Source organism: Phaethon aethereus, assembly GCF_964289735.1.
Source record: "Phaethon aethereus genome assembly, chromosome: Z".
Lineage (NCBI taxonomy): Eukaryota > Metazoa > Chordata > Aves > Phaethontiformes > Phaethontidae > Phaethon > Phaethon aethereus.
In genome coordinates this window covers 77,091,471-77,116,072 of record NC_138577.1, presented here as the reverse complement: position 1 = coordinate 77,116,072, position 24,602 = coordinate 77,091,471, and the positions used below count along the sequence as shown (strand labels likewise).

Sequence of the window (24,602 nt, the reverse complement as noted above, 5' to 3'; positions counted from 1 at the left end):
TAACTTTTTGATAATTACACAAAAATTCTTGGAATTTGTTTTTAAACACTTTTTTGTATTTGTATGCATCACTTCCAGAAAAAGGAATTATTTGTGTTTGATTGGTGAAATGAAATGCTGTGCAAACACTGAGAGAAAAATCAATGTGTATTTCTAGCAATGCAAATAGTTAGATAGTCAATCAGAAAATTGTAAATACAGTTACAGAAAGAGAAAAGCAATAAAAGGAAAAACAGTTTTTGAGTATACCTACCTGTAGACTTTAATTTTCTAAGACTTTCAAGGCATTTGTCAGTTGTGGAAAGCAGTTGTGGTACAAACTTTTCCTGAGCACTATCCCTCAGAATTAACTTCCAGCACCAGTGTGTGGAGCTGGAGATGCAGCACTCATGCATGGTGGACTTCAGGAATGTACAAAACACCCTGTATACTAAAGTTTCAGGACTTTTATTCTAGGTCTTGGAGAGTGGCATGCTCCTACATGACCAGAAAGTCTTGCCTTCACTGCTGTGGTGAGGCAAGATGCACTTCATTATAGAGGCAGGGCTCAGTGGTGGCATGATGACTGTGAGTTCCACCTTATTGGGAATTTCAGTTGATTCACTGGAGCAAGGGCAATCAATGAACAGATCCACTTTGGAGAGCACAACTCACTCTGTAATTCTGTGATACACTGGATTTGAACTGAAAGCACCTTAGGACAGTTTTGTCTTCTTGTCCTGTTTATTTTGATGCCAAATGACAGTTTACATTTAAGCAGCAACTGCTGAAATAAAACTTCTTCATGTATTTCATAAAAGAAGTTACTACAGTCACCAGTGAAATCTGAAAAGGTTCTTCTGAAATTTTTCAGATTAGCTTTCATCTAACTGAATGAAGCACAGCCACAGGACGTTTAGGATTATTTTAAGCAGCATATCACTTTTACCTCATCTATTTAATATGGGTTAACATATACCATATAACATAACACCAGTATAATATTTGTAAAATATTTTTGTAGTTTGTTTACTCACACAGTGAAGGCATCAGACAAGGTGATAACATCCAAATTCACAATACAAATATTATTTGATTATTATTAATTTATTTATCTATCCATTCATTTAAACTAGTAGCATTAGATCCACATGTGGAGTGTGGCAACAGTAGTGATTGTTTATTATTCATAATTTATTTGAGTTCAACCTGTTATAAAGAGTCGAATAAAGAAAATATTTTGTAGTAATTGGTAATGACAAAAAAAAAAAAATCACCATAAGATTTACTGTAGCTCATCCAGAAGAAGTTTCAAATTACTTGAGGTCAGAACTGGATCGTCAGAAGTAAAGTATTATGCAATTAGAAGAGGTCTTAAAAATAACTGCAGCATATAACCACAATTCTTGAAAATAATTTTGTTGCTAAGAAATATTGAAATACAGGCTCTTATAGGATGTTGTAGATCATATGCTACGAGAAAGATTAACTGAACACAAACCTAATGGTTCATTTCTGGTTTTAAATGTGTTATATTAAATAATACTTAGGTTTCTTTCCAAGCCACCTTCTCTCCCAAACTTTTGTTAGTTCGAGGTCTCCTGTAATCATATGGGCTATCAATGTTAAAGTATTTCTAACAAATCAGAAGATTTCAGTAATACCACAATTTTAGGACAATCTTTCAGGAAACATTTGCCTTATGGCCTACATATCACCATTTATTTTACAGAAAAATGCTTTTAGCAGTAACAGTCATGAAATACCTACTAGCTTCAAGCAGTAAATCAATACAACTTTATGAATACATGTAGAATATATTTTTGGTTAATATGGATAGTTCTGGATGGCAAATTGTTTTTTACTCCTTAAAATGTGTTTTACTAATGGAAACATTTGAAGTTGAAAAGGGAGAAAAGTACTTCTTTGCCATTAAATTAAACTAAGTATTGTATCCAGCATTTGAAATATTTTGGATAGAGTTTGATGGAATTAAGAACATTTTTAAAATTCAGACAATATGGAGGCTTATGGATAGGGAATGCTGTTTGCTGGACACATGTGCCTCTGGAAAACATTCAGGTTCGGACTTGGAGGATTCACAGGACATGAGGCAACTTGTGGTCTTCTCTGCACAATTTTTAGGGGTTTTTTCTACTGGTTTGTTTCTGCTAATACAGCAATCTCTTTTGATTCCCATAAGTGCTAGACTGGAAATGCACCTTCAGGCTCTAGCAGGAAGCTTCTTCCAAATTCAAAATGTCTTATTTGAACAGTGAGCACAAGGCTCATCTGACAGGCACTGAGGACCAATGTGAGGCATGCTCCTTGTTTGAGCATGAACTTATGTTCTCACCTTGGGCAAGTCACTGAATTTAATATGGACATATTTTTATCTTAAGTAGTTTAAGATGCTTATTGCTCTTGTCTGGTATCCAAGTTCATCTTGAACACATAATATTACAAGGCTTCCCATACTGATGTAAATAAACATGAAAAAGATAATGGAAACATTCAGGTATTTGTACACAAAAGAAGGCATTAAATACTAACAGCTAGGCATCCAAGTCACTCATCTTCTTCCTTAGCTCTTTAAATAACTTTATGTATCTGGCCTTAACTGACCATGGTGGGAGCAGAAAAATGTGAACTGAAGTGCAACTCTTTTGCTTTGAAAAGATTCATTCCCAAACTGAAATACAGCAAACTCTAGGACTGCTGCCTAGACAAATGTCAAAGGCATACAGCAAATCAAAGTAATTCTGGAGCACTTTTTTAAAAGGTCATAAAATACTTGTAAAGGAAAATGTTTCTCTGGAAAGGAAAATGTAGCCAAACATATTACCTGTTACAGCCCCTCTCCATACTCTATTCACGGAGATTTTAAAATTAAAATATGAAACAATTGCAATGTATCTGTTTTCAAACAGTGATAACTGTGTGGGCAAATATTGCTTTTTTGACAAATATTTCAGTCTGTCTGTTTTTACTTTGCATTGCTTTATCTATTCAGTTAGTGTTTTTCCACTATTTTGGTATGCAAATCCTGCAAATAAAGAAATAAAAGATAGGCTCTATCACAGTCACAGAAGACAAAAGTTTAATAAATTGTTTAAAAAATTACCAAAATAAGAAAAAAGGGAAAATATATTTTCTTGGAAAAAATTGTGAGAAAAGAGCAGAAGAATGGTAGAAAATAAAGTGGCTGGAAAACAAACTTGGTAAGAGACCTCTACAAATAATTTCACAAAAGGTTGCTATTTTCCTGTTTTGCAATGTTATGATTTTGAAGACAGTTTTGCTTCTGTGTTCTGGGGGAGGAATGAGGTATGTTTATATGTTCATGAGATTTTATAGTCTCATGGTTCTAATAATTCAAACTTAAAAAGGAAAAGTGAATATCATTTTGGTGGCTCTGGTCCACTTTCTCTGAAGGATGTTGCTACACCAGCTGGGGGAAGTGTAGATGTTCTCTTTGAATCTACTTTCCTTCCTGAAGGAAAAAGAGCATTGCATCTGTCGGATGGGTGCCATTCAGCAACCCTGATGTAATCACAGTCCATATATCTGAAAAAAATTTGCTTTTGCAAGTAGAATTATAGCTGTCTTCATTTTTTCTTAGATAACACAGATGCCTATAGTGAAAGTAAGTGAGGAAAACATTACAAAGCAAGTTCCTTCTGCATTTCACATCATTGGCCTAATTTAGCTCTGGTTAGCTGGGGAAAAGTTATTGTGAGTTTGTTTGGGTTTTTTTATCACCTCAGCAAGAGAGCCTATTATTGAATGATGAAATGAATCTCTTTACAAAGTAATGCACAGCAGACATTGTCTCCTAAAAGAGGCCTCAGAGAAAATAAAACTTGCATTTTTCTGTGATGAGCCCTGCAGTGCTTGAACTAGCCTGCACCTTCTGGTCTCAGCTCCGTTGGCAGCTCTCAGATTGGACACTCAGTGAAATACCGCATTTTAGACAATCGTAATGAAAAAAGCCCAGAAGTCAAAAGGGACTCAGATGTGGCTGCAAAGCCTGGTGCTGCATGGCCGCAGGCGCGCTGCTGTGGGCTTGCGGGAGTGCAGCGCACGGGCAACGTACAGGCAGCCACCCAAGCCCCTGGGTGCCCTGTATGTACGCAGCACCACAGTCTGCCCTGGTGAGCTCCAGAGGAGGGTAGTTTTTGCTATGTAAATGAAAGGCCTTTCATTTTTCAAGCTTGTGTACATCCCCTTCTGTTGAGAGCAAACATAGAGAGTCAGCCAGCATTGAGTTAATTACAGAAATCTTGGGCTTTTATTTTAGCGAGGCAAAGCTCTGTCACGACTTCAATCCATTTCTTCTCCTGCACTTCAATGCTGCCAATTCATGTCCTAAATGAGGACTTTATCTTTTGGTGATACTGTTTTCTGGATTCAGTGTTCTTGGTGCTGAAAGCAATTATTGCAAAGGGGAAAATTCAATCAGGAAGGCAAAAACTGTAAGGTGAAGCACTGTGTAGTGCCTGTTCATTGATTTGTAACTAAGGATAGGAATTAAACAGTAGGTTGGCTTAGACTCTGCCTTTCCCAGCAGCTTGCCTCTAAGGCAGCTGTTGTGGTGCCTTGTGGGATGGATTAAAGCAGGGGCGAAATGTGACAATAAAAATAACAACAACAAAAAAGTCATAGCTGGTTTGTCTTTTAAGGAAATGTCACTTCTTTCTCTTGGGTTGCATATATTTTTCAATTGCTTTTATGTTAAGAGCATCTAAGTGTTATACATCCAAGCAGCCACAGATTTTACATTTAGTATTTTAAAGGTGGATTTAGACAAGAATGGATAATGGAAAACTATGTCATATGTATAATATGACCTATACATAATATAGGCCCTATATTAACCTAATAAACTTAATTTATTCCTATATAATACATTTTGTATGTAATAAAACATAACAAACAATTTATTCCCATTTCTTACGGTTCATGAGATGGTAAGGCTCTGCTGCTTTTGAATATCAGCCATGAGTCTGTATCTACATCTACATCTACATCTACATCTATCTCTAACTCTCTATATCTATCTATATCATCTATATCTATATCTATATCTATATCTATAATCTATCTATAGCTACATCTATCTATCTTATAAAGGTTCCGTTTTGTTTTAGTAGATCACCTTGCAAAAAAATGGCCAAATCCACTGGCTGGTCAGGGAGGGAGTGGTCTGTGTAGTTCCACACTGTGTATGTTATGGGCATGAGTACTTTTTGACATTTATGGTTAGAAATTAATGGTTAAGTCTTATGCAGCCACCCATTAGAATGGTTTTTGTTTGAAAATCCAAATGTAGGGTCTGCAAGGTCTCTGTAACATAAACTGAAAAACCCCAACAGCTAACCAGATCATGCAGACAGAAAGCATGATGTTTCCTGATAGAATAAACAGCGTTTCCTGTCAATCTTTAGAAAACTATAGAAAACTGTCAAAGAACTATAGATCAGGCTATTCTGTGTCTGTCAAAATATTCTGTTCTTTCTTTCAGTGGTCATCCCAGGCCAAGAAAAAATAACGTAACAAAAAGAAAGAGCATCACTCACACCAATTAGGAACTATTTAGCGACAGTTCTGTTATCTGTTCAGCAACCTGATGCTATGGGGCCTCTTTCCACTGACACAGGGACTTACACAGGTAGTACCAGTAGTGCCAATAGCAGTGATACATGTTAATCCCCAAAGTGTTGATGGGAGACCAGACTGCAGACTCCAGACTGTTACTCTTCACAATGAGGGAGTCAAGGCAGCTCTACTGAGTTCAGAAATGAATCAAAGAAACAGCTACTGGAAAGACAACACACTTTTAGTTGCTCCAAAGATAAGACTAATCACAAAAGACAGTCATGAGAAAATCCTCAAGTACCAGATCAAGCAATTTTGAAGGTTTCTAAAAGGTGACCAACTATTTATGCTCTGATCCTGACTACTGTCATTCTTGTTCTTAATTCATTCTATTCACACTACTAAGTCATACTTTTCATTCTTGTTCTTAATTTATGAGCTCTTATCATTTTGACTTTAAAAAAGTTAATGACAATGAGAGATCATCACTAAAATTTGTTTAGATATTTTGTCCTCATTCCAATGCAATTTCTTGCTGGAAGGTGTGAGAGCTCTAAAGTTGATGCATTTGCAGAAAAGGATTTTGTGCAAAACTAGGTTTTATTCTTAGCATCCTATCTGTGGAGTTTACATCTATAAATAGGGATCTTTATTTGTTCATTTAATCTTACAAAGACAAAAATGCAAATACAACCCATCTGTATCTCGAAGGGCTCAAACAGCACCGGATATATAAAAACAAAATAAAAATTTGTGTTTCAACTTGAGATTTTTAAGTCAATCTCTTATTTTTTTAATATTTGGTTTTTTTCAGAATGTCATGGATCTGTAAATATTTTTCCCTTTCCCTAACGTTATGTGAAGGTGAATATTCAGGTTAACTTTGGCAGCACCATCCAACATTTCCAGAGTTATATGCATTATGCTTAAAGCATACTGGTGGGAACAACACATCAAGTGACCCATTCAGCATCATCCAGTGGGCAAAAGGAAGGTGGTGGAAACTCAGAGGTGTGAAATCCTAACCCTATGCCCTAAGCATTCATGTAGATACAAAAAATTTATTTCTTACAAGACAAAAATAATTATTGTCCTACTTGTATAGATAATAATTGCATTAGATTTTTTTATGTCTACTAATTAGCTGATGAATGATGAACATATCAAGCTATCACTTCATTTCCTTTTCCTTCCTTTCCATTTTATACTCTGTCTGTAAAAGTCAAATCATGTAAGTAAGTGACATGTGTGTTTGTTGCAGGTTCCAGTGATGATATCTTGATACAAGGTGAAACCATACATCTTTAGTAAAGAATATAATAGTATATTTCAATGAAGAATAATGCAAACTTATCTGCCTGTATTTGTGTTTCAGCTGAACAGGAAGAAAACTGGGAATCTATGCCATAGACAAATTGTAAGGAACTGATAAAAGGGGAAAAGAAGAAACAGGAAAGACTTTGGAATAGCATGTCAAACCCTGCACTATTATTGTATGACCTCTTTTTGTACACTGTTAAAGTTTCTCCTCATTCCCATTGTTCCTTCTCCTGTACAGCTTCATATCCTTTCCTTAAAAACAGTCACATACTGGGACAGATTTTGCAAAGCTGTATAATACCTGAAAATGAGAAATTTTTGTAATTCTGTCTATAGTTTAGCTTAACCATTCTGTCTATATTTGTAAGTAAACCAGCACTGTTGTTTAGTGTATTCTGCTGCTCTCCATTTCAGGTGCTCATTGAGAGTGATCCTTTCTTTTCTTTGGTATTTCTAAGCTAAATGAATGACACTCTTTAATGCCCTTTTCCTAGGCAGTTGTCTCTCCTGGTTGTCTTTGTAGTCCTTGTTCTACTCTGCGTTCCTCTTTTTTTTGGAGATGGGTAGCTGAAAAAGAAGTTTAATCTGTGTTTTGTACAGTAACACTTACTCCTTCTTAAGCCTTCCTGTTATAGAAAAGACTTAGGAGTAAAGTGAAAAAAAGACTGAAGTTTTTATGATTAACTAATGACTGTATTATTGGCTTGAGTTTCAGGAGAGCACTGAAACAGGGTCTGCTGTTGTTGTGCTTGGCTTGCTTTCTGGATGATTTTTAACCAGTCACCATACCTCCCTTTATTGGAATTGAGGATAACAACATTTTCCAAATTTATAAATTAACTTCAGAAATATCCCTTTCATAATGCATTCTGTTGTAGATTGTTTAATTGATGCTGTAGATAGATATGCTCAGCAATGCAAAAAGAGGAGTGACTGATTTTGAATTTCTAGGTCTGAAAATACAAGCTAAAAAACCTCCTTAAAAATTAAAGACACAAAGGTCTTTTTTTTCTTTTAATAAAAGATTCTAATCTAACCTCAATATTAGTTTAACTGGGTTTTGTGGAACAAGTACAGCTGACATGAGTACTGGTACAGACAAGGTCTTTCAGTCAAGAGCTGCTACTGCCACATGAGGATGACTTTCATTAATAAATTATTACTGTAAGTCATTTAACATTGCAAATACTTATATTTTGTTTTGAACAAGTACTTTTTATCTTATTTTATTAGCCTAACCAAAGCTCTAAGTGGAAACCCTGCTAGAGGAGCTGAGAAGTGTTTCCATTACCCACAAGTTGATGATGCTAATGGCGTCTGTAAAACATCTATCCACAGAACCATAAACTCATAGAATTATAGAATCATCAAGGTTGGAAAAGACTTTTATGAACATCAAGTCCAACCGTCAACCCAACACCACCATGTCCATTAAACCATGTCCCAAAGTGCCACATCTACATGTTTTCTGAATACTTCCAGTCATGGTGACTCCACCACCTCCCTGGGCAGCCTGTTCCAGTGCTTGACCACTCTCTCCATAAAGACATTTTTCCTAATATCCAGTCCAAACCTCCCTTCACGCAGCTTGAGGCCATTTCCTCTCATTCTATCGCTAGTTACCTGGGAGAAGAAACCAACACCCACCTCACCACAACCCCCTTTCAGGTAGCTGTAGAGAGCGACGAGGTCTCCCCTCAGACTCCTCTTCTCCAGACTGAACAACACCAGTTCCCTCAGCCGCTCCTTGTAAGACTTGTTCTCCAGACCCCTCAACACCTTCGTTGCCCTTCTCTGGACACGCTTGAGCAACTCAACATCCTTCCTGTAGTGAGGGGCCCAACACTGAAGACAGGATTCAAGGTGTGGCCTCACCAGGGGCACAATCACTTCCCTACTCCTGCTGGCCACACTATTGCTGATACAGGCCAGGACGCTGTTGGCCTTCTTGGCCACCTGGGCACACTGCTGGCTCATGTTCAGCTGGCTGCCAACCAGCACCCCCAGGTCCTTTTCCACTGGGCAGCTCTCCAGCCACTCCTCCCCAAGCCTGTAGCATTGCATGGGGTTGTTGTGGCCAAAGTGCAGGACGTGGCACTTGGCCTTATTAAACCTCACACAGTTGACCTTGGCCCATCAATCCAGTCTGTCCAGATCCCTTTGCAGAGCCCTCCTGCCCTCCAGCAGATCAACACTCCCAACCAGCTTGGTGTCGTCTGCAAACTTACTGAGAATTAACCATTGTTAATAGAATTAACCACCATTTTGCAACGACCTAAATTTGCTGACAGTGCAAAGTCCATCTCCAGAACATCACTGTCATCATGATACATTGTAAAATTTCCTAAGAACATGACACCTTTTTAAGGACTATGGGGTATACACAGAGTTAGTCCTCTGCGATGGCTCTTTTCTTTACTCACATTGAAGATCCATATGTGAGCTCATTCAGCTGATTATGAAAGCTTTTAAGGGTCATTGCTCAGAGTGACAAAGCAGGAGCAGAATAAATCCAGCAAAGAGGAGGAGAAAAGGCAGTAACAGATTTGTAAAATTCTGCTCATTGTAGCACTTTGAATAACACTGGATGAATCAAATTGCATGCTATGCTGGTTTTGTCCTTTAAAGCATACAGAACATTCATTTACATTAGCCGTGGTGTATCCCCAGCAGTGCTATACATTCACACATTGTAGTTCAACTCAAACTCAGATTTGTAGTGTACAGAAGTTTTCAGAATTGTGCATATTTGCTGGCCTTTTGAAATGTAGAGAATGGGCCAAAAATTATTGGTAACCAGTGTCTTGTCCGCTGAGTGCCTGCCTGGAGTTGGCTTCCATGCTTTGTGTTTGTTCTGCGTTCCTGCTGTACATTTCAAGAATTAGATCATCAAAGGGGAATATAATTTCTGTTAGTACAAGCAGTCTAATATTTCTACACTGGGGAATAGTTAGCTGTTTTCAATCAAATTTACTTAAGTGCTGCCAGCAGATCTGTCCTTACCCTGCAGACATTTGGTTCCCTTTAAAGTTTACCTTGCCTTCTTACAGGGAAATAATCTCTTTTTCCAATTACAATTTCACTGATTCTTCCTTATCATATGTCTTTGTGGATACGTGTGCAAATTTTTAAAGGTATTTTCTGGGTATACTGTGCTATTTCTTCACATTATCTCTTTTTGGCATTGGATCAATGTGCAAAATGCAAAATGAATGTTTCAGGGTTTTGCATGTGATGCACACACACATCTATATATATGCAGGAGAATAAGAAGCATATTTCATTGCCAGATCTGAACTCTTCTCTAAGATTTATTCAATGAACTTCTCTCAAGATATGCTTCAATGAATCAACATGGTATGGCTAAAGACATAGATCTGTGGGATCTGTGTAAAAATTTTCAGGTAGTTGTGTAGGATCTTACACTTACCAGCCATAATGAACCAAATGTTAGTTCACTTGGACACAATTGTCCCTTTTTTAAACTCTGCTGGTTACAAATAAAAGGAAAGTACATAACATTTCATTTTACTCTATTAGTGCTGCAGATGGAATTTTTAAATGCTTTTTTCTTCTCTTTTAAGCTATTATTTTACTATAGTAATAACAACCCTAGTATAGATCTTTTATGTGAAGGGTCATAGAAATACAAAATTTATGATCTTCTGTCCCCCCAAATTTAACTAAAATATATTTTGCATACACACAGGCCTTCACAAAGAGCTGAATGGATTCTCTTGAAAGCTTTTAACATGGTAGAAAATGTGTTTTTTTCCAGCATTTTTAGAGCAAATCCCTACACCCACTTTCCACTACTGAAATCACAAATAAAATTATATTTTTATCAAATAGGAAACTGTGTATTTTGTATTACTAAAATAATTCAGCTTGTGGATTATCAAAGATAGTCATGTTTGCTGTTTTCTTTGCCAAGCAAAGATTTTTCCCAGTGAAATAGGTTTTAAAGCTTTTCAGTACACTGCAGCACTTCGTTTCTGCCACTGCATGGTGCTGCACTAGTCTGCAAATGCACAGGAGGCCTCTGCATGTTCCTTGAAAAGTGCCATTGTACATTAAGGCCCATCTCCCTAATTCACAGCACATGGAGAAGGAGAGGGAGCTGTTTCCTCGAGATACACGAATGTGTTTCAGCTTAGCTTCTCAATGGCAGGGATGGAATGACAGCAGGCAACATTTCCGCAGCCACTGCTGGGGCTGGTTCCTCCTTCCTTCCCCTCTGCTTCTCCACTCACTGGCATACTTTGTGTGAAACATTAGTGCTAGATGTCCTTCAAAATACTACAAGCTCATCAGTAGGGTTTTACAGCCACACTAAAAAGATGTAAGTGACCAGACAAGACAACAGTTGCTGTCAGAATGGATGCTAAATCATCCCTGGTTTTCCATGTAGAGGTTCAGGAGGAAGCTGAAATACCAACCTCTTTAGCTAAAATTCAGTTTTTCTTTCCCTTAGCTAGTTACCCTGCAGCAGTATGAGGATTCCAGCATCATCAGCCAAAATATCCAAAGCCAAAAATTATGACAGAGGGTTTTAGTTTTTATCAGCGGTAGCATGTTCAATGCAATGGAGGCAGGACACTAACTAAGCTGGATATTTCTCTTGTGGAAGTAATGATATTAGTTTTATATTTCTCCTTATATAAACAATGCCACAATACAGGTTGTGGAGTTGCTGCAAATGCAAAGCACTCTGCCAGGGCAAATACATCTGACAGTATAATAATAATGTCTTCTAAATGAACATAGTTACATATACCATATTTATTCTGTTAAGTGATGATGCATCATAGAAAGAAAGGTGGATTTGGTTTAATTTAGTTTAATCAAAGCTGGATATTTTTACTTTTATAGGAATCATAAGTATGAGGGTGATGGCTTTGTTGTTACTGAGATTGCCTAGATTTTTCATCTATGTACCTCATTTGATTTGCATCTTTTTTGCAGAAAAGTTATAGCCTGACAGAATCACATTTCTGTTAAAAAAGAAGAAAGGTGGATTTGATTTAATTTAGTTTAATCGAAGCTGGATATTTAAAAAAAAAACCATGTTAACCTGGGAAGCCCAGTTACAACCGATAATGTTTTCCTATATTTAAGGATATATAACTTTGTGTGTTTTCATTGTTTTTGTCAACGTTTATATATGAATTAAGTATATGGGTATGAATGCTTAATGCTTTTATATTTTTGCCTGTTTTCTAATCATATGGAAACTATTTATTCTATATATCTGCTTTGCTTGTTGAAGTTGATTAACCTGAGTTTCCCACAATGGCATTTTAAGGAAGCGGGGGAGTGAGGGGAATCATATTCTTATATCTTATTATGAATACATAAATAAATTTTTAAATCTGTCTAAGGATTCTTTCATTCAACAAATGTGCTTTTGCAGGACAACAACCATCAACACCTGCATTTCCAGTACACATTTCAAAATAAAAGTATCAGCTCTGGTTTAAACTCCTGAAGTTTAAGGACAGATGGAAGAAAATGCAGAATCAAAGATTTCTGTGTATTTACAGATATGAGAAATGTGAAAATTATTAAAATGTTTCTGTAGTATTCTATTCAAAATTAACATAAACAGGTTTTGCTAAAGGTATCTATTCATGTATGGCTGGGAACAAGGGAAGTGCAAACACTGAATAAAGACAGCGTTCCATCTTTGAAGAATGATCTCTGTCTAAACTGGCGAACTAACTATGTACATTTTAAAACTGAGAAGGTTCTAAATAAAGATGAATGAAAAAAAAGGAACCTAATATAGTACCTTTATGTAATGATAACTCCTTTTAATATTGAAGGTGAAAGAAAATCTTTAGATTCTTAAATAAATGATTTAATTGTAAGTCTCCTCATCACTCTCTCAATGTAACCTTAAAAGCTAACACTTTATTTCTTTATGTTTTCTTACTTTATTAGCTTAATCTCTCAGAAGTGTTTAAGTTTGTGGGTAGATCATAAAAAAAAAATTGTTAAATGTTTTTCTTTTTTTTTTTCTCCTGCAATATTTTCCCTCTGTTTCCCAGCAAAATTATCATATTGCAAATGGAGATGACCTATCTTTTCATTTTAATGACAGTGGAAATGAATTAGATTATAAGGGAGAGAAAGATTTTCTCATGTGTTCAATAATATATTCTCAATCATTAATCATTCAGGACAAAAGTGTGAGTCATACTGCAGGGACATGTAAAACAGTAGTAGGAAGCACGCTGGTGAAACTACAGCCTGTAATATGAAAAGGCTTCTAGCTTTTTTTATGCAGTTGTACAAGAAAACACAAAATTAGGTTTATTTTAAAATGTGTGCCTATCCAAGGAGTGACCTAAATTGATTTTGGCACTTATAGATGGGATTCTAAAAAATACTATTCCTCTTAATATGTCCATGTTACATATTGGGAGTAAGCAGGAATGGCTATTCAGCTGAAGCGTACAAATATCAGTATTTAGCTCACTTGGTTTTTGTTATTGACAGAGGATCAGAGAAACTTGATCAGAACTAGTGATCAGGAAAAGAGAAGACTCAACCCCCACGCTGAATATTTTCGAGTGTCTGATTTGCAGAGGTGTTAAATGCCCGACTTAGTGGCTGAAGTCAATGTATAAGTGAACGGTGAGCATATTTGAAAAGGCTTGACATATATACCAGTCTTTCCATTGATTTCAGGGTGAAGACAGCAGAGACAAGTCATCTTGTTGACCTTCGTGAAACACTGGTTTCCTTCCTCTATGACTTCTTCAAAGGCTAAGGCTGAGACTTGCTGGTTTACCAATCTGAGATGCTGGAGATCAAATCAAGTCTTTTTGGTTGTTGTTTGGTGTCGGGATTTTCTTTTGGTTTTGTTTTGTTGGATACCTCTCAAGTAAGTAAGTGTTGGAGGAGACATAAATTACGTGTTAAAAATAATCTAGTTTCGTAAATCAGTCTAAAAATTATAGGAGTTAAAATCTACTGAAAGGAGAGATTGCCACGTTCCCACAGAGCCTCTTTTTTGTCTGGTTACAGCAGCAGCGTAATTTCTGAATATTAAATCTATTTCAGCTGCAGGCTGATAATAATAATATTTTTAAAAATATTATACAGTCCTACAGTCTGGGGAAAACAGGTAAAATATAGTGTTTAATGACCATCTTCCCTGCTGTTCTACTGGTGGGTTTTTTTCCACACAAAACTACAGTTACTTTTAACTGCAGTCCACATGACTGAATCTTTGTTGCCAATCTCTTTTTCCATTTGCTTATACTTTCTCTCTCCCCTTGTTTCTCTTCTGTTTCTCTTTTCACTCCTGTCATCGTTCAACCCCAGCCAGCAACAAACTACACATCCATTTGCTCTCTCCCTACAGTGGGACAGGAGAGAGAATCAGAAGAGCAAAAGTGAGAAAATTCATGGTTTGAGATAAAGACAGTTTAACAGGTAAAGCAAAAGCCGCACATGCAAGAAGAGCAAAACCAGGAATTCATTCCCCACTCCCCATGGGCAGGCAGGGGTTCAGCCATCTCCAGGGAAGCAGGGCTCCATCACATGTAACGGTTTCTTGCGAAGACAGATGTTGTAACTCCGAGCGTCCCCCCACACCTTCCTTCTTCTTCATCCCAACTTTATATACCAAGCATGACATCATATAGTATGGAATATCCCTTTGGCCAGCCTGGATCAGCTGTCCTGGCTGTGGCCCCTCCCAGCTTCACGTGCACCCCCAGCCTGCTCGCTGGCAGCCCAGCATGAAAAGCCAGACAGTCCTTGATTACTTAGCAACAACCCAAAACATGAGCACGTTACCAACATTTTCTCATCCCAAATCCAAAACACAGCCTCACACTAGCTTCTGTGAAGAAAATTAACTCTATCCCAGCTGAAACCAGTACAACTCCTCACTTCTTAACTGGTACTCATGTTTTCAACCTTTTTTTTTTGCTCCCTGTTTCCTGCATTGCTATAACTTTCTTCTTCCACTTACAGTCCTCAGTTTGACTGGTTCTGAGAGTCATCCCACCAGATTATTTTTTTTTTCCCATTTCAAGGGCAACTCCTATTGTTGTTCTCTCTTACATAATCTATTCACCAATCCAGACAGCTGGATTAGCAGTCTGTATTTTCTGCTGCTTCCACATACACTCACTTTTCTCTTTGTAGTGAACATTACAGCAGTCCTTAGAAACACAAGGGGAACAGATTGTGCATAGGGGTGGTGTGACTTCATATGATGACTGGCAGTTCCTCGAGGTTCTTTCTCAAGGTCCCACATTTTGGCTTAGCTATGTAGCCTGGAGGAGATTCCTTGTTTGATTTAAGCACAGTGTGAATGATCTACGAAATCATTGCCATATCTTTCAGATAGGAATTCACAAAAAGAAATTTTTGAAAGTTCACTCAAAAGACCCAAGTAGTAACAGTAAAATTTGACTGCCTGCTTAGGCTCCTAACACCATAAGAAGGCATTTCAGTGGAAGATTTTCAACACGTCAACAAATCTGTTAAGTATTTGTAAGAAATTATGTTTCTAAATATAGATGTAGATGCCTACATTTACATAATAAGACTGGAACCCATGAATCATACGCTGTATATATTGACTTCTTTGTTTAATTATTTGTTCTCAGATCTTGAAAGGCTACTATCAAAACTAGATAGTCTAAATACATTATGCTAAATATAATTATAATTTTTGAACGAGTAATAATAATTATTTCTGTCACAAATCCATGATTTTGAATACCAAGCTATATGTTTGTATCAAAAAATATGTTGGGTCATTCATTAATTAATAAAATCACACTAAAACTTGATGTTTATTAACTTTAACTTTTATTTTTATCCTGTGTCCTGTATTATTGCTTTATATGAAAAATAATTAGTTATGCACCTGTCATAAATGTATCCCTGTTGGTGATAGTAGAGAATGCTGAATGGCTAGCCTACTCTCTCTAGATGATCAGAGCTTTATCATCTTGGACATTTCCAGACATTTGTGAAAGGTTTAAATTAATCTGCTCAAGAATAACAGAATGATATAGAACTCTTTTGTTGTCTTTGCACTCAGAAAATGGAACTTGAAGTGAGTAGGAGTGAAAGTCAGTCATAATAAAAATGGCTGGTACAAATACTTTGATTTTACTGATGTATCAGATCAATCATACAAGTGACTTCTGACTCAATTCTGTTCTTTTTCTTTACCTATTCAGGGGCTTTATTCTTGTCATGGGAAAAAAAGAGTCAAGAACAAAACTTTAGTTTGCTACAGAGCCTGAATTCATTCTGTGTGCCAGACATCTTTCTCATTGCTGAAGACAAGGAATGGCAACATAGAAGGTGAAGCTTTGGTGAATCTGTATTTTGCAAGCTTGTAAAAAATCTAGCCATATTAAATATAAATTGAAAGAGTGCAGACATGGAGTGCCTGGATTTTGGAGGAGCCCATCAGAGTGGTTAAGCTAGCTTTGTGGTCAGATGAACTCATTGCAGGAAGCATATGCTTATAAACGGTCCTTTAAAACTGGAGTGAAAGGAGATAAAAGAAACAAAATAAAATTAACCAATGTTTCAAGCAAAAATTAAGAGTGTTTTTTTTTTTAATTTTTGCTATTCATACATGTTGTTGTTACAATAGTAGCAGTGATCCCAGCAACTTTTACCTGAAACATTAGCGTGGCCCAGTAGGTGTCAGATTAGATATGCATTACTCCATTATCTCTGTCTACTACTTTGCATCAAGGGGACTGTGGAGATGGAGCTCGTGAGGGAGGGAGAATAAATAAAGGATATCTCTTTTTGGTTTTGGAGCAGCGCTTTTACCATTAAGAAAAATCGATAATTGGATTGACTGCATTCAGTAGGGAGTATTATTGTTTCCCATAATGTATCTAATGCATATCATTACCAAAGTAATCACATTATTATCTGCCGCTGCCTTCCTACTTGCTTGGCTAGACATAAACCCAGACCTATTTGTAATAGTGTTTTTTTCCCTTCTTCTCCAAAATGGCTGCAAATTGTATTTCTTCCCAGTTCCTTTATTAGCTGTTTGAACTGCTCAGCATCTATGAATTCAAATTAAGTGTTTTCTCCCTTCTCCATTTCTGTTTTACTCACATTTATCTAAACCAAAGCTATCATTAACTTGAAATCTGGCTTTTCTGTTTCATATTCTGTCATAATGCCATCTTAGATATATTATCACATACAACATCATGTAATAGCAGAGAGAGAGAGACAGAGTATATCCTTCATTCTAGCAGACTTCAAATGTATTAAGAGCCCTTAGTGAGGGGCTAGGGTTAGCAAAGCAATATCATAATAACCAGAGAATTCAAAGTGAAGGAAACTTTTAGAAATGTCTGATAATGACTGAACAAATAAAAAAAAAAAAAAGATGGTCACAGGAAATTGATAATAGGGATTAAAGAAGAGAAGGAAAAAAGGAAAAGAGAACTCTTGAAGTACAGGAAGCAATTAGATCTTGAGGAAGGCTTAGTGGTGAAATAAAACCAGGACCATTTACATTAAATGAGAAATGAGGATGTGCTCTTGGTATTAATTCAAAGGTTTGGGTCTTGGTCTCCAGGCAAGTGGAAGCCATATTTGTTCCAAAACTCAGGAAGTGCAATCATTTTTTCTTTCCTGAATTAGTTGTTAACAGCTGTAATCTAAATCTATGTAGCCAGAAATATGAATCACTGCTAATAATTCTCTATGGATTATGATACAGGCATGGACATCTTGCTTTGTAAGGGCTGCATTGCTTAACAGAAATCCGAACTTTGGCAAACAAATTGCCATACACTCAAAAAAACCTCAAATTTGCTTAACTGAAAATAAACCCCAAATCCAGGAATGGCAAGACAGTTTTGCTAAAGTAGAATTTTGTAAATAAATATGCCAGCATAAAACCCATTTATCTTGACTAGAAAACATGAAGAAGTGTGAAAGATGTTGAGTTATACAGAGAGATAAAAAGACATCCGTGTGAAACTTTAATGTAACTGGAGTTAGAGAGGTTTTCCTGTTAATGACCAAATATATATTTATTGGGTCTTTCTGGAGTCTGCAGATTTCAGAACATATCCTTCCTGTTTTCCTGTCTTTGAATTTTCACCACCTCAGGGGTTTCATTTCATACTTTGCCTCAGTTGTCAATAAAATCTCAATCGAATGTTACTCAAGTAACTAGGTTTGCTCGGTTTGTATTAGTTAATGTGCTATTTCCCTACAAAAAGCACGTTAGACAAAACCTGTGGACTAGTGAAACAAATCTGAAATGTGATTTTCTGCAAAGTACATAGAATAGAGCTAGGTTCCTGGTTTGGCTGCATTCAATCTGTGAGCATCAACATTGCATTTTTTGTAGTGTGACTCAGCTCTGTCATGTGAGGACTCTGCACATTAGAAGAAGACTAAAATGCTTGAGACCTGCTAAATCTTTAGCTGTGTAAAAAACATTTAATATGTGAAAAATTATGGGCTGAATTGTGAGTTGAAACTGGAAACCATACCAGCTAACAAAGTCCTAGAGATTATGAAATAACTTAGGTATTAGTAAAAGTGGGTATCTTGCTGGAAGAAATTCTGCATCTAGCGTTCATCAGGAACCACTGGTATGGACTCCACTGGAGTTCCTATTTTTGAGTATGTTTTACTAATAAATACATATATATAGGTAAAGATTTAAAATGTTTAGCCCTGAATCTCTTTAACAGAAAAAAAAAAAACCTATTGAGAACAATGAAGAAGTTCAAAGCAAACACAATGAATATCTCTGAGCATGACAGAAGAGGAAAAATATAGGGATGATTAAAATATGATGCATTCCATTAATCACACATTCCATGAAATAATAAATTATGGTTATTAACTTGAAATATTACTCCACTGAACATGCAGAAAAGCACTATACAGACAAAGAAGTACACCTCCTGATGACATCATAACAGCTTCCAGATAAAGTCACCTTTTAAACAATTCTGCATCATATTCAGTGTCTTACTGAAGTGGGTTGTAAGATAAGTCTCTTTCTTTAATCATGGAAATTAAGGTCTGAGACTGTTTTTCAATGCCCTTGTCTCCCTCAAAAAGGATAGTAAAAGTATGTGGGAAGACAAATCTACATACATTGGAATAAAATAGAGTATTGTACAGAAATTAACATTTTTCACTTCAAAACGATGTCACAGCAATATTTTATTCAATTTTAAAAGGGAGCTTGGAAGATGTAAGATTAAAAAATACTTCAAAAAAGGCAAATCAATGCCATTTTTCACTGACAGGTAATTATGTGAAAGCTATATAATTTCAATGACCAGGTTAAAATGTGATCAGGAGTATTCAGTGGCTGGTATAGAGCTATTGCATCTGCTCTTGCTAGTTTGCTGACAGCACAAATGAAAACATCCAAAGAAATGAAACTGATGATATCTGAAATATATACCATTTGAGTGGTTTGGCTTGACTATTTTTTAGTTGGTCTATCTGTAGTTAGAAATGATGCAGCATTGTGTTTGCATTACAGTAATGTATATGAGAAGTGTAGCTCTTTGTTTTTCAGAATTTTTAATCTGTCTAACATTATTCAAAATTCGTAAGAAGCATTTTGTATGAGTCTGCAGGTATATATTTATTTATGCATTTATATATTCCACCAGATGAAATAGATGAAAACAAATGTAATGCTTTGCAGAGCATATTCTATTTGTGAGAAATAGTAAATCAGGATGAAAGATGCACAGAAAAAACTAAATGCAGGTTTGACTTAGGAGTATTAAAGCAACATAGCTACGCATACATTAACAATAAAAGCTTCCTCTTCTGGTCTTCATTTTTCTTTTTCTTTTCTTTTTTTTTTTTCTTGTGTAAGACAGCTTGCACATGGGATGCAAAATATGTAAAAGAAATTAGAAAGGTCATGAAAGGGGATAATATCCCTTGCATGAACACAGAAGGATAATACTGCAAAAGCTGTAAGGCAAAACAGCAATTCTTATTGTAAGTCCCTTCATCTGAAGGAACCAATGTGGTTCATATAGGGTTGTGTACATCTATGCACTCTTAAATTAGTTGTTCTTTTTGATTATTTTCTTTATGCTTTGCTATGATTTCAAATTTCTTGCAATTGATTAAACTTGGAACATATTTCAAGGCAAAGTCATGATTTCTACTTTTCAGCCTGGTTTATAATAAATTAAGCAAGATTTTGGAATTTTTCATGTAAAGGAATTTTCTTCCCATCTGGAAGATGGCATATGATTGCGACTTATGTTTCCTCTAAATTTTCTTTCTTCTGAATTTGGCCAGAACGCTGTTACCCTGTGTGTAAATGACTCAGCAAAATTCAAAAATTTGTTCTTCACATTTCTCCATGAATAGTCAAGAGAAGGAATTAAAAGTAAGTTTAACACTCCATAAGTAAGGGGAAAAACTGAATTACTTTTCTGTCATTGTGAAGTTAATTGTGACATTATCAAATACTTTGAAATGCTAAGATAGAAATTGTTGGATACACCAACACACATGTTTCAATGTGCACACACACACACGTGCAAATGTATAAAACTCTCATCGTGCACTTGGTATTCTAGAGAAGATTAAAAGAGCCATGTTCCTCTAACTACTTTTTAACACACCATATAGGAATGCAGTAGGTACTCTACATTACCTTGTAAACAAAATAAAATTCACCACACTTTTATTGCTACCCTGGAACACCTGCTCTCTTTTCCAAATTAGGGTCTTAAAAGACAAGCGAATGTTTGACATTATCATAGTCATAAATAGAGAGTAAGGGTAGTTTCAGAAGAGATCCATGTCTGACTTTTTGAACTGCATGTCCTTTGTTATCATTGCCTGCTGGAAAGTTCTGTCCACAACCCTGAAAGAGAGCACTTGGATCCATATCATGCAATTTTTAAATATAACCTGTATGGACAATTAATAAGAATTCATATGTTTGCTTTGATATTTTTTCACAATGCTTCCACATAATTTTAGCACAAAAATATTTTTCCTTATAGTTATTATTTTCTTTATATCAGAAATATTTCATACATAAGATCATGAAAATGTCATGTTCTTAAAATGGAGCAGGACACAATAGCTAAATCTGCATGTTGACAGTCTGCAGCAATATTGTCAATACACAGATAAGGCAGGATGATTTTCTGCTGCTATAAGTTAATCCACCAAGTAGATTTTTAAGTGTTTGCCTTTACATTTCATGTTAGTTTAAGTTTAAGAATGCTTTACCAGTTTACCAGAATATTGAGTTGATTAAAAAAACCAGCACAACAGCTGCAGCCAGAGAGAGGAGTGAGAATGTGTGAAACAGCTCTGCAGACACCAAGGTCCCTGAAGGAGGGGGAGGAGGTGCTCCAGGTGCCGGAATGGAGATTCCCCTGCAGGCTGCCTGGCAAGAGTCTCCCTGTCCTCCTCTGCACTGGTAGACAAGAAACCCGCAGCCATCGCTGGCTTTTGCGTGACCTGTGGCCAGGCGCATACTTGGGTACCATCTGCCGGTGGTCACCTGGCCATACAGATGAACCCATGAGACCCACATATGTGTTTGCCAAGCATCTATGAAAGCCTTATGAAATACATGACACCTGCCACCAGCGTGGATGTGACACTATTTACAGCATCGCTTCTGCCCAGGTTTAGCAGCGGCTTGAGATGGCCAATGGATAAGTCAGACTAGAGGGGAGGCTCCTCCATCCTGGGGCTCTGGCTGTGCGGTTCCTCAAGCCTTCCTTGTCATTGAATGAATCACAGCCACCTCCACGTGCATGGAAGCGGCAAGTGAGGAGACGCATGTCTCATGAGGCAGACAGCTAGTGTTGTTTCTTCTTGTCTGCTTTAGGACACCTCAGCACAGGACAAGTCCTCCATGTGTTTTGATCTGGCTAGCGATTTTGGTTGCCCTGGTTTTCAGCTGCTTTATTACAGGTACCTGGCAAGGAGCCTAAGTTTTTCCAGGATGTGGTGACCACCTTCTCACCATCCCTGCACTCTAAAATTGGTCACAGTTGGACACTGCATAATTTACACATCCAAAAATACAACTGCTTTGAAAACTGTCAGCTGGAGCACTTCTGCAGTGCAAACACAGGCTCTTCAGCATCACCTGTTTTTTGCACAGAAATGCAATTGCCTGTGTACTTTTGGAAACAGGAGCTTGTGCACATGTCCCTTCAATGAGGATTACATTTCTGTTAATGGGCCTCTAGGAAATCACAGACTATATGCTCTTCAAACTTAGCTCCATACCCACACAGAACCATCCCCTGGCCTGAGCCAGCATCAAGAGATGGAGCACTCTCGGTTTTGGGTAAGGAAACGAGACACTGATGTTTCACGGACTGCAGAGGCAACCATACACCTGCATTTTGAGAGTCTCATCAACCCGTGGGCGCAAGGGCAGAAAGCAGTGTTGAGGTGATGTTGTATTGCTCCAAGGTCCACCTTGCAGGAGGGATGTGAGGCTGCCCCAGGAATAAGGCAGTGTGGAGGCCCTGGGACATCCCGAGATGGAGGCCCAAAGCCAACTCGCTCCTCTCTTTCCATTGTTTTTCCCCCATGCCATTGCCAGCTCCATACTGTGCCTGCTAAAATCACCCCAGGCACCAGGACAGCCCATCGCAGGGTTCCAAGTGGAGCATAAAAGAGTGAGCTGTATGAAGATCCTGGGGGAGATTCCACACTTGCTCTTCTGAAGCTACTGAAGATGGCCCAATGCCCAAGTCGGTTTTTTTGGGGACTGCCTTTTCCCACAGAGAGCACCGCAACAGCCCTCTGAGCTTAGGGACCCTGCGGCCGAATCAGTCTCTGCGGTGGCCCAGGGAGTGTGCAGCGCTGGAAGGACAGGGGATATGTCAGCCCCACGCCCCCTTAATAAGGCCCTGGACAACTCTCTGGCCTCAACGTACAAACCACATCACATGTTTTTAGATCAGCCCTGGCAAATGCATCACTACTGAAGGTCAAAGTCTCGGTTACCTTTGTGGCTTATGCAGAAGAAACTCCTGGAGGCCCAACATCAGGGTCCCTCAGCCTGCAGGTTGTTCAGGCAGGTGGAGGTGTGTCAAGCAGATTCAGAACTCCAGAGACATGCAGAATTTCACTTCTAGATGAAGAGAAACAGAGCATGGTGAGGAGAGGGGAAAAAAATCCAGGAGAAGTCAGGAATGAAGAAAAAAGCAAGGCAGGGGGAAAGCTTGAAGAAAGACAGAAACAAAGCAAAACAGCTGTTTGAGGGGAGATGGCTATCAGGTACTCGGAAGCAAGCTTGCTTTTGTGTACCTGGTCATTGGCACCAGTGTGTCATTTGGATGCAACGCAAAGCGACGTGAAGAACGGAACCTCCGTTTCCTCCACGCCACTTCTCCCGTGCCGCGTCCCGCACGCAGCATGGCGCGCGCTGCCGCAGCAGGCTGCCGCGAGGCGTTCGACCAGCGAGCGTTCACCCGGGAGGTCAGACTCAGGCTTGATGGGAGGACATCTGAATGGCCACAGTCAGAGCAAACAGGCAGCGAAACCGCAGGAGCCTGCCACCGGAGCATGCGGATTTTTTTCTGTCTGTTACCGAGGTTTTAAAAGGCAACTAAGCAGAATTACAGCTTGCGACTTCTCCACATCGCTTTACAAAGCAGCCGGGCATGACAGTGACCCTGCGGCACCGCTTTTAATGCAGATGTGAGCGTTACTTCATTTGCAACACACCAACCCGGTGCATTTCACTCACAGAACCTGCATTAAAGATGAAAGAAATCAAGAGGATTCGTCAGACTGCACTGGCGGGTGCTTAGTGGGACCTGCCAAGCCTTGGGTGGGCCCTGACCATTTCCTGGGAACCCTCTGATGAGCAGGGCCCTGCCCCACAGCCTCATCTGGGGTGAAATACATACATTCGCCATTTGCAGGTACTCATTTCACACAAACGCTGAACGAAAAGCACTGGGCTGATTCCCTGGTGTATTGGGTTTGCGTAGCAAGGTTCAGGGGGGAGGTGCAGGGGTGGCTTCTGTGAGGAGATGCCAGAAGCTTCCCCTGCGACCAACAGAGCCAGTGCCAGCTGGCTCCGAGATGGACCCGCTGCTGGCCAAGGCCAAGCCCCTCAGCGGCAGCGCCTCTTGGGGAACAGAGTGAAGAAGGGGAAAAAAACCCATGCAACTGCAGCCGGAGAGAGGAGTGAGAATGTGTGAGAGAAACGGCTCTGCAGCCCCCAGGGCAGAGCAGGAGGGGCAGGAGGGCTCCAGGCGCCGGAGCAGAGGGTCCCCGGCAGCCCCTGGGGAAGCCCACGGGGAGGCCGGCTGTGCCCCTGCGGCCATGGAGCTCCCCGGGGGAGCAGATCTGCACCCGCCCCCGGGGAGGGCACCACGCCGGGGCAGGGGGATGCCCGAAGGAGGCCGTGACCCCGTGGGCAGCCCGCGCTGGGGCCGGCTCCTGGCAGGGCCTGTGGCCCCGTGGGGAGAGAGAGGAGCCCCGGCTGGAGCAGGTTTGCTGGCAGGACCTGGGACCCCGCGGGGGCCAGGCTGGAGCAGCCTGTTCCTGAAGGACGGCACCCGTGGGGGGATCCAGGCTGGAGCAGCTCGTGAAGAACTGCAGCCCGTGGGAAGGACTCACGCTGGAGAAGTCCGTGGAGCACTGTCTCCCGTGGGAGGGACCCCATGCTGGAGCAGGGGCAGCGTGTGAGG

General features: G+C 38.8%; 1 protein-coding gene across 1 annotated transcript in view; it reads right to left on the bottom strand.

Annotated features, from left to right (window-relative positions):
* Nucleotides 1–23,468, bottom strand: part of LOC309415734 (uncharacterized protein) — a gene marked incomplete at both ends in the record, with an annotated part of 31,418 nt that extends 7,950 nt beyond the window's left edge. Inside the window, one exon of the mRNA XM_082013337.1 lies at nt 23,209–23,468. Within this exon, the coding sequence (XP_081869463.1) occupies nt 23,209–23,468 (260 nt within the window). The remainder of the gene's footprint in view (nt 1–23,208) is intronic.
* Between the last annotated feature and the right edge of the window lie 1,134 nt (nt 23,469–24,602).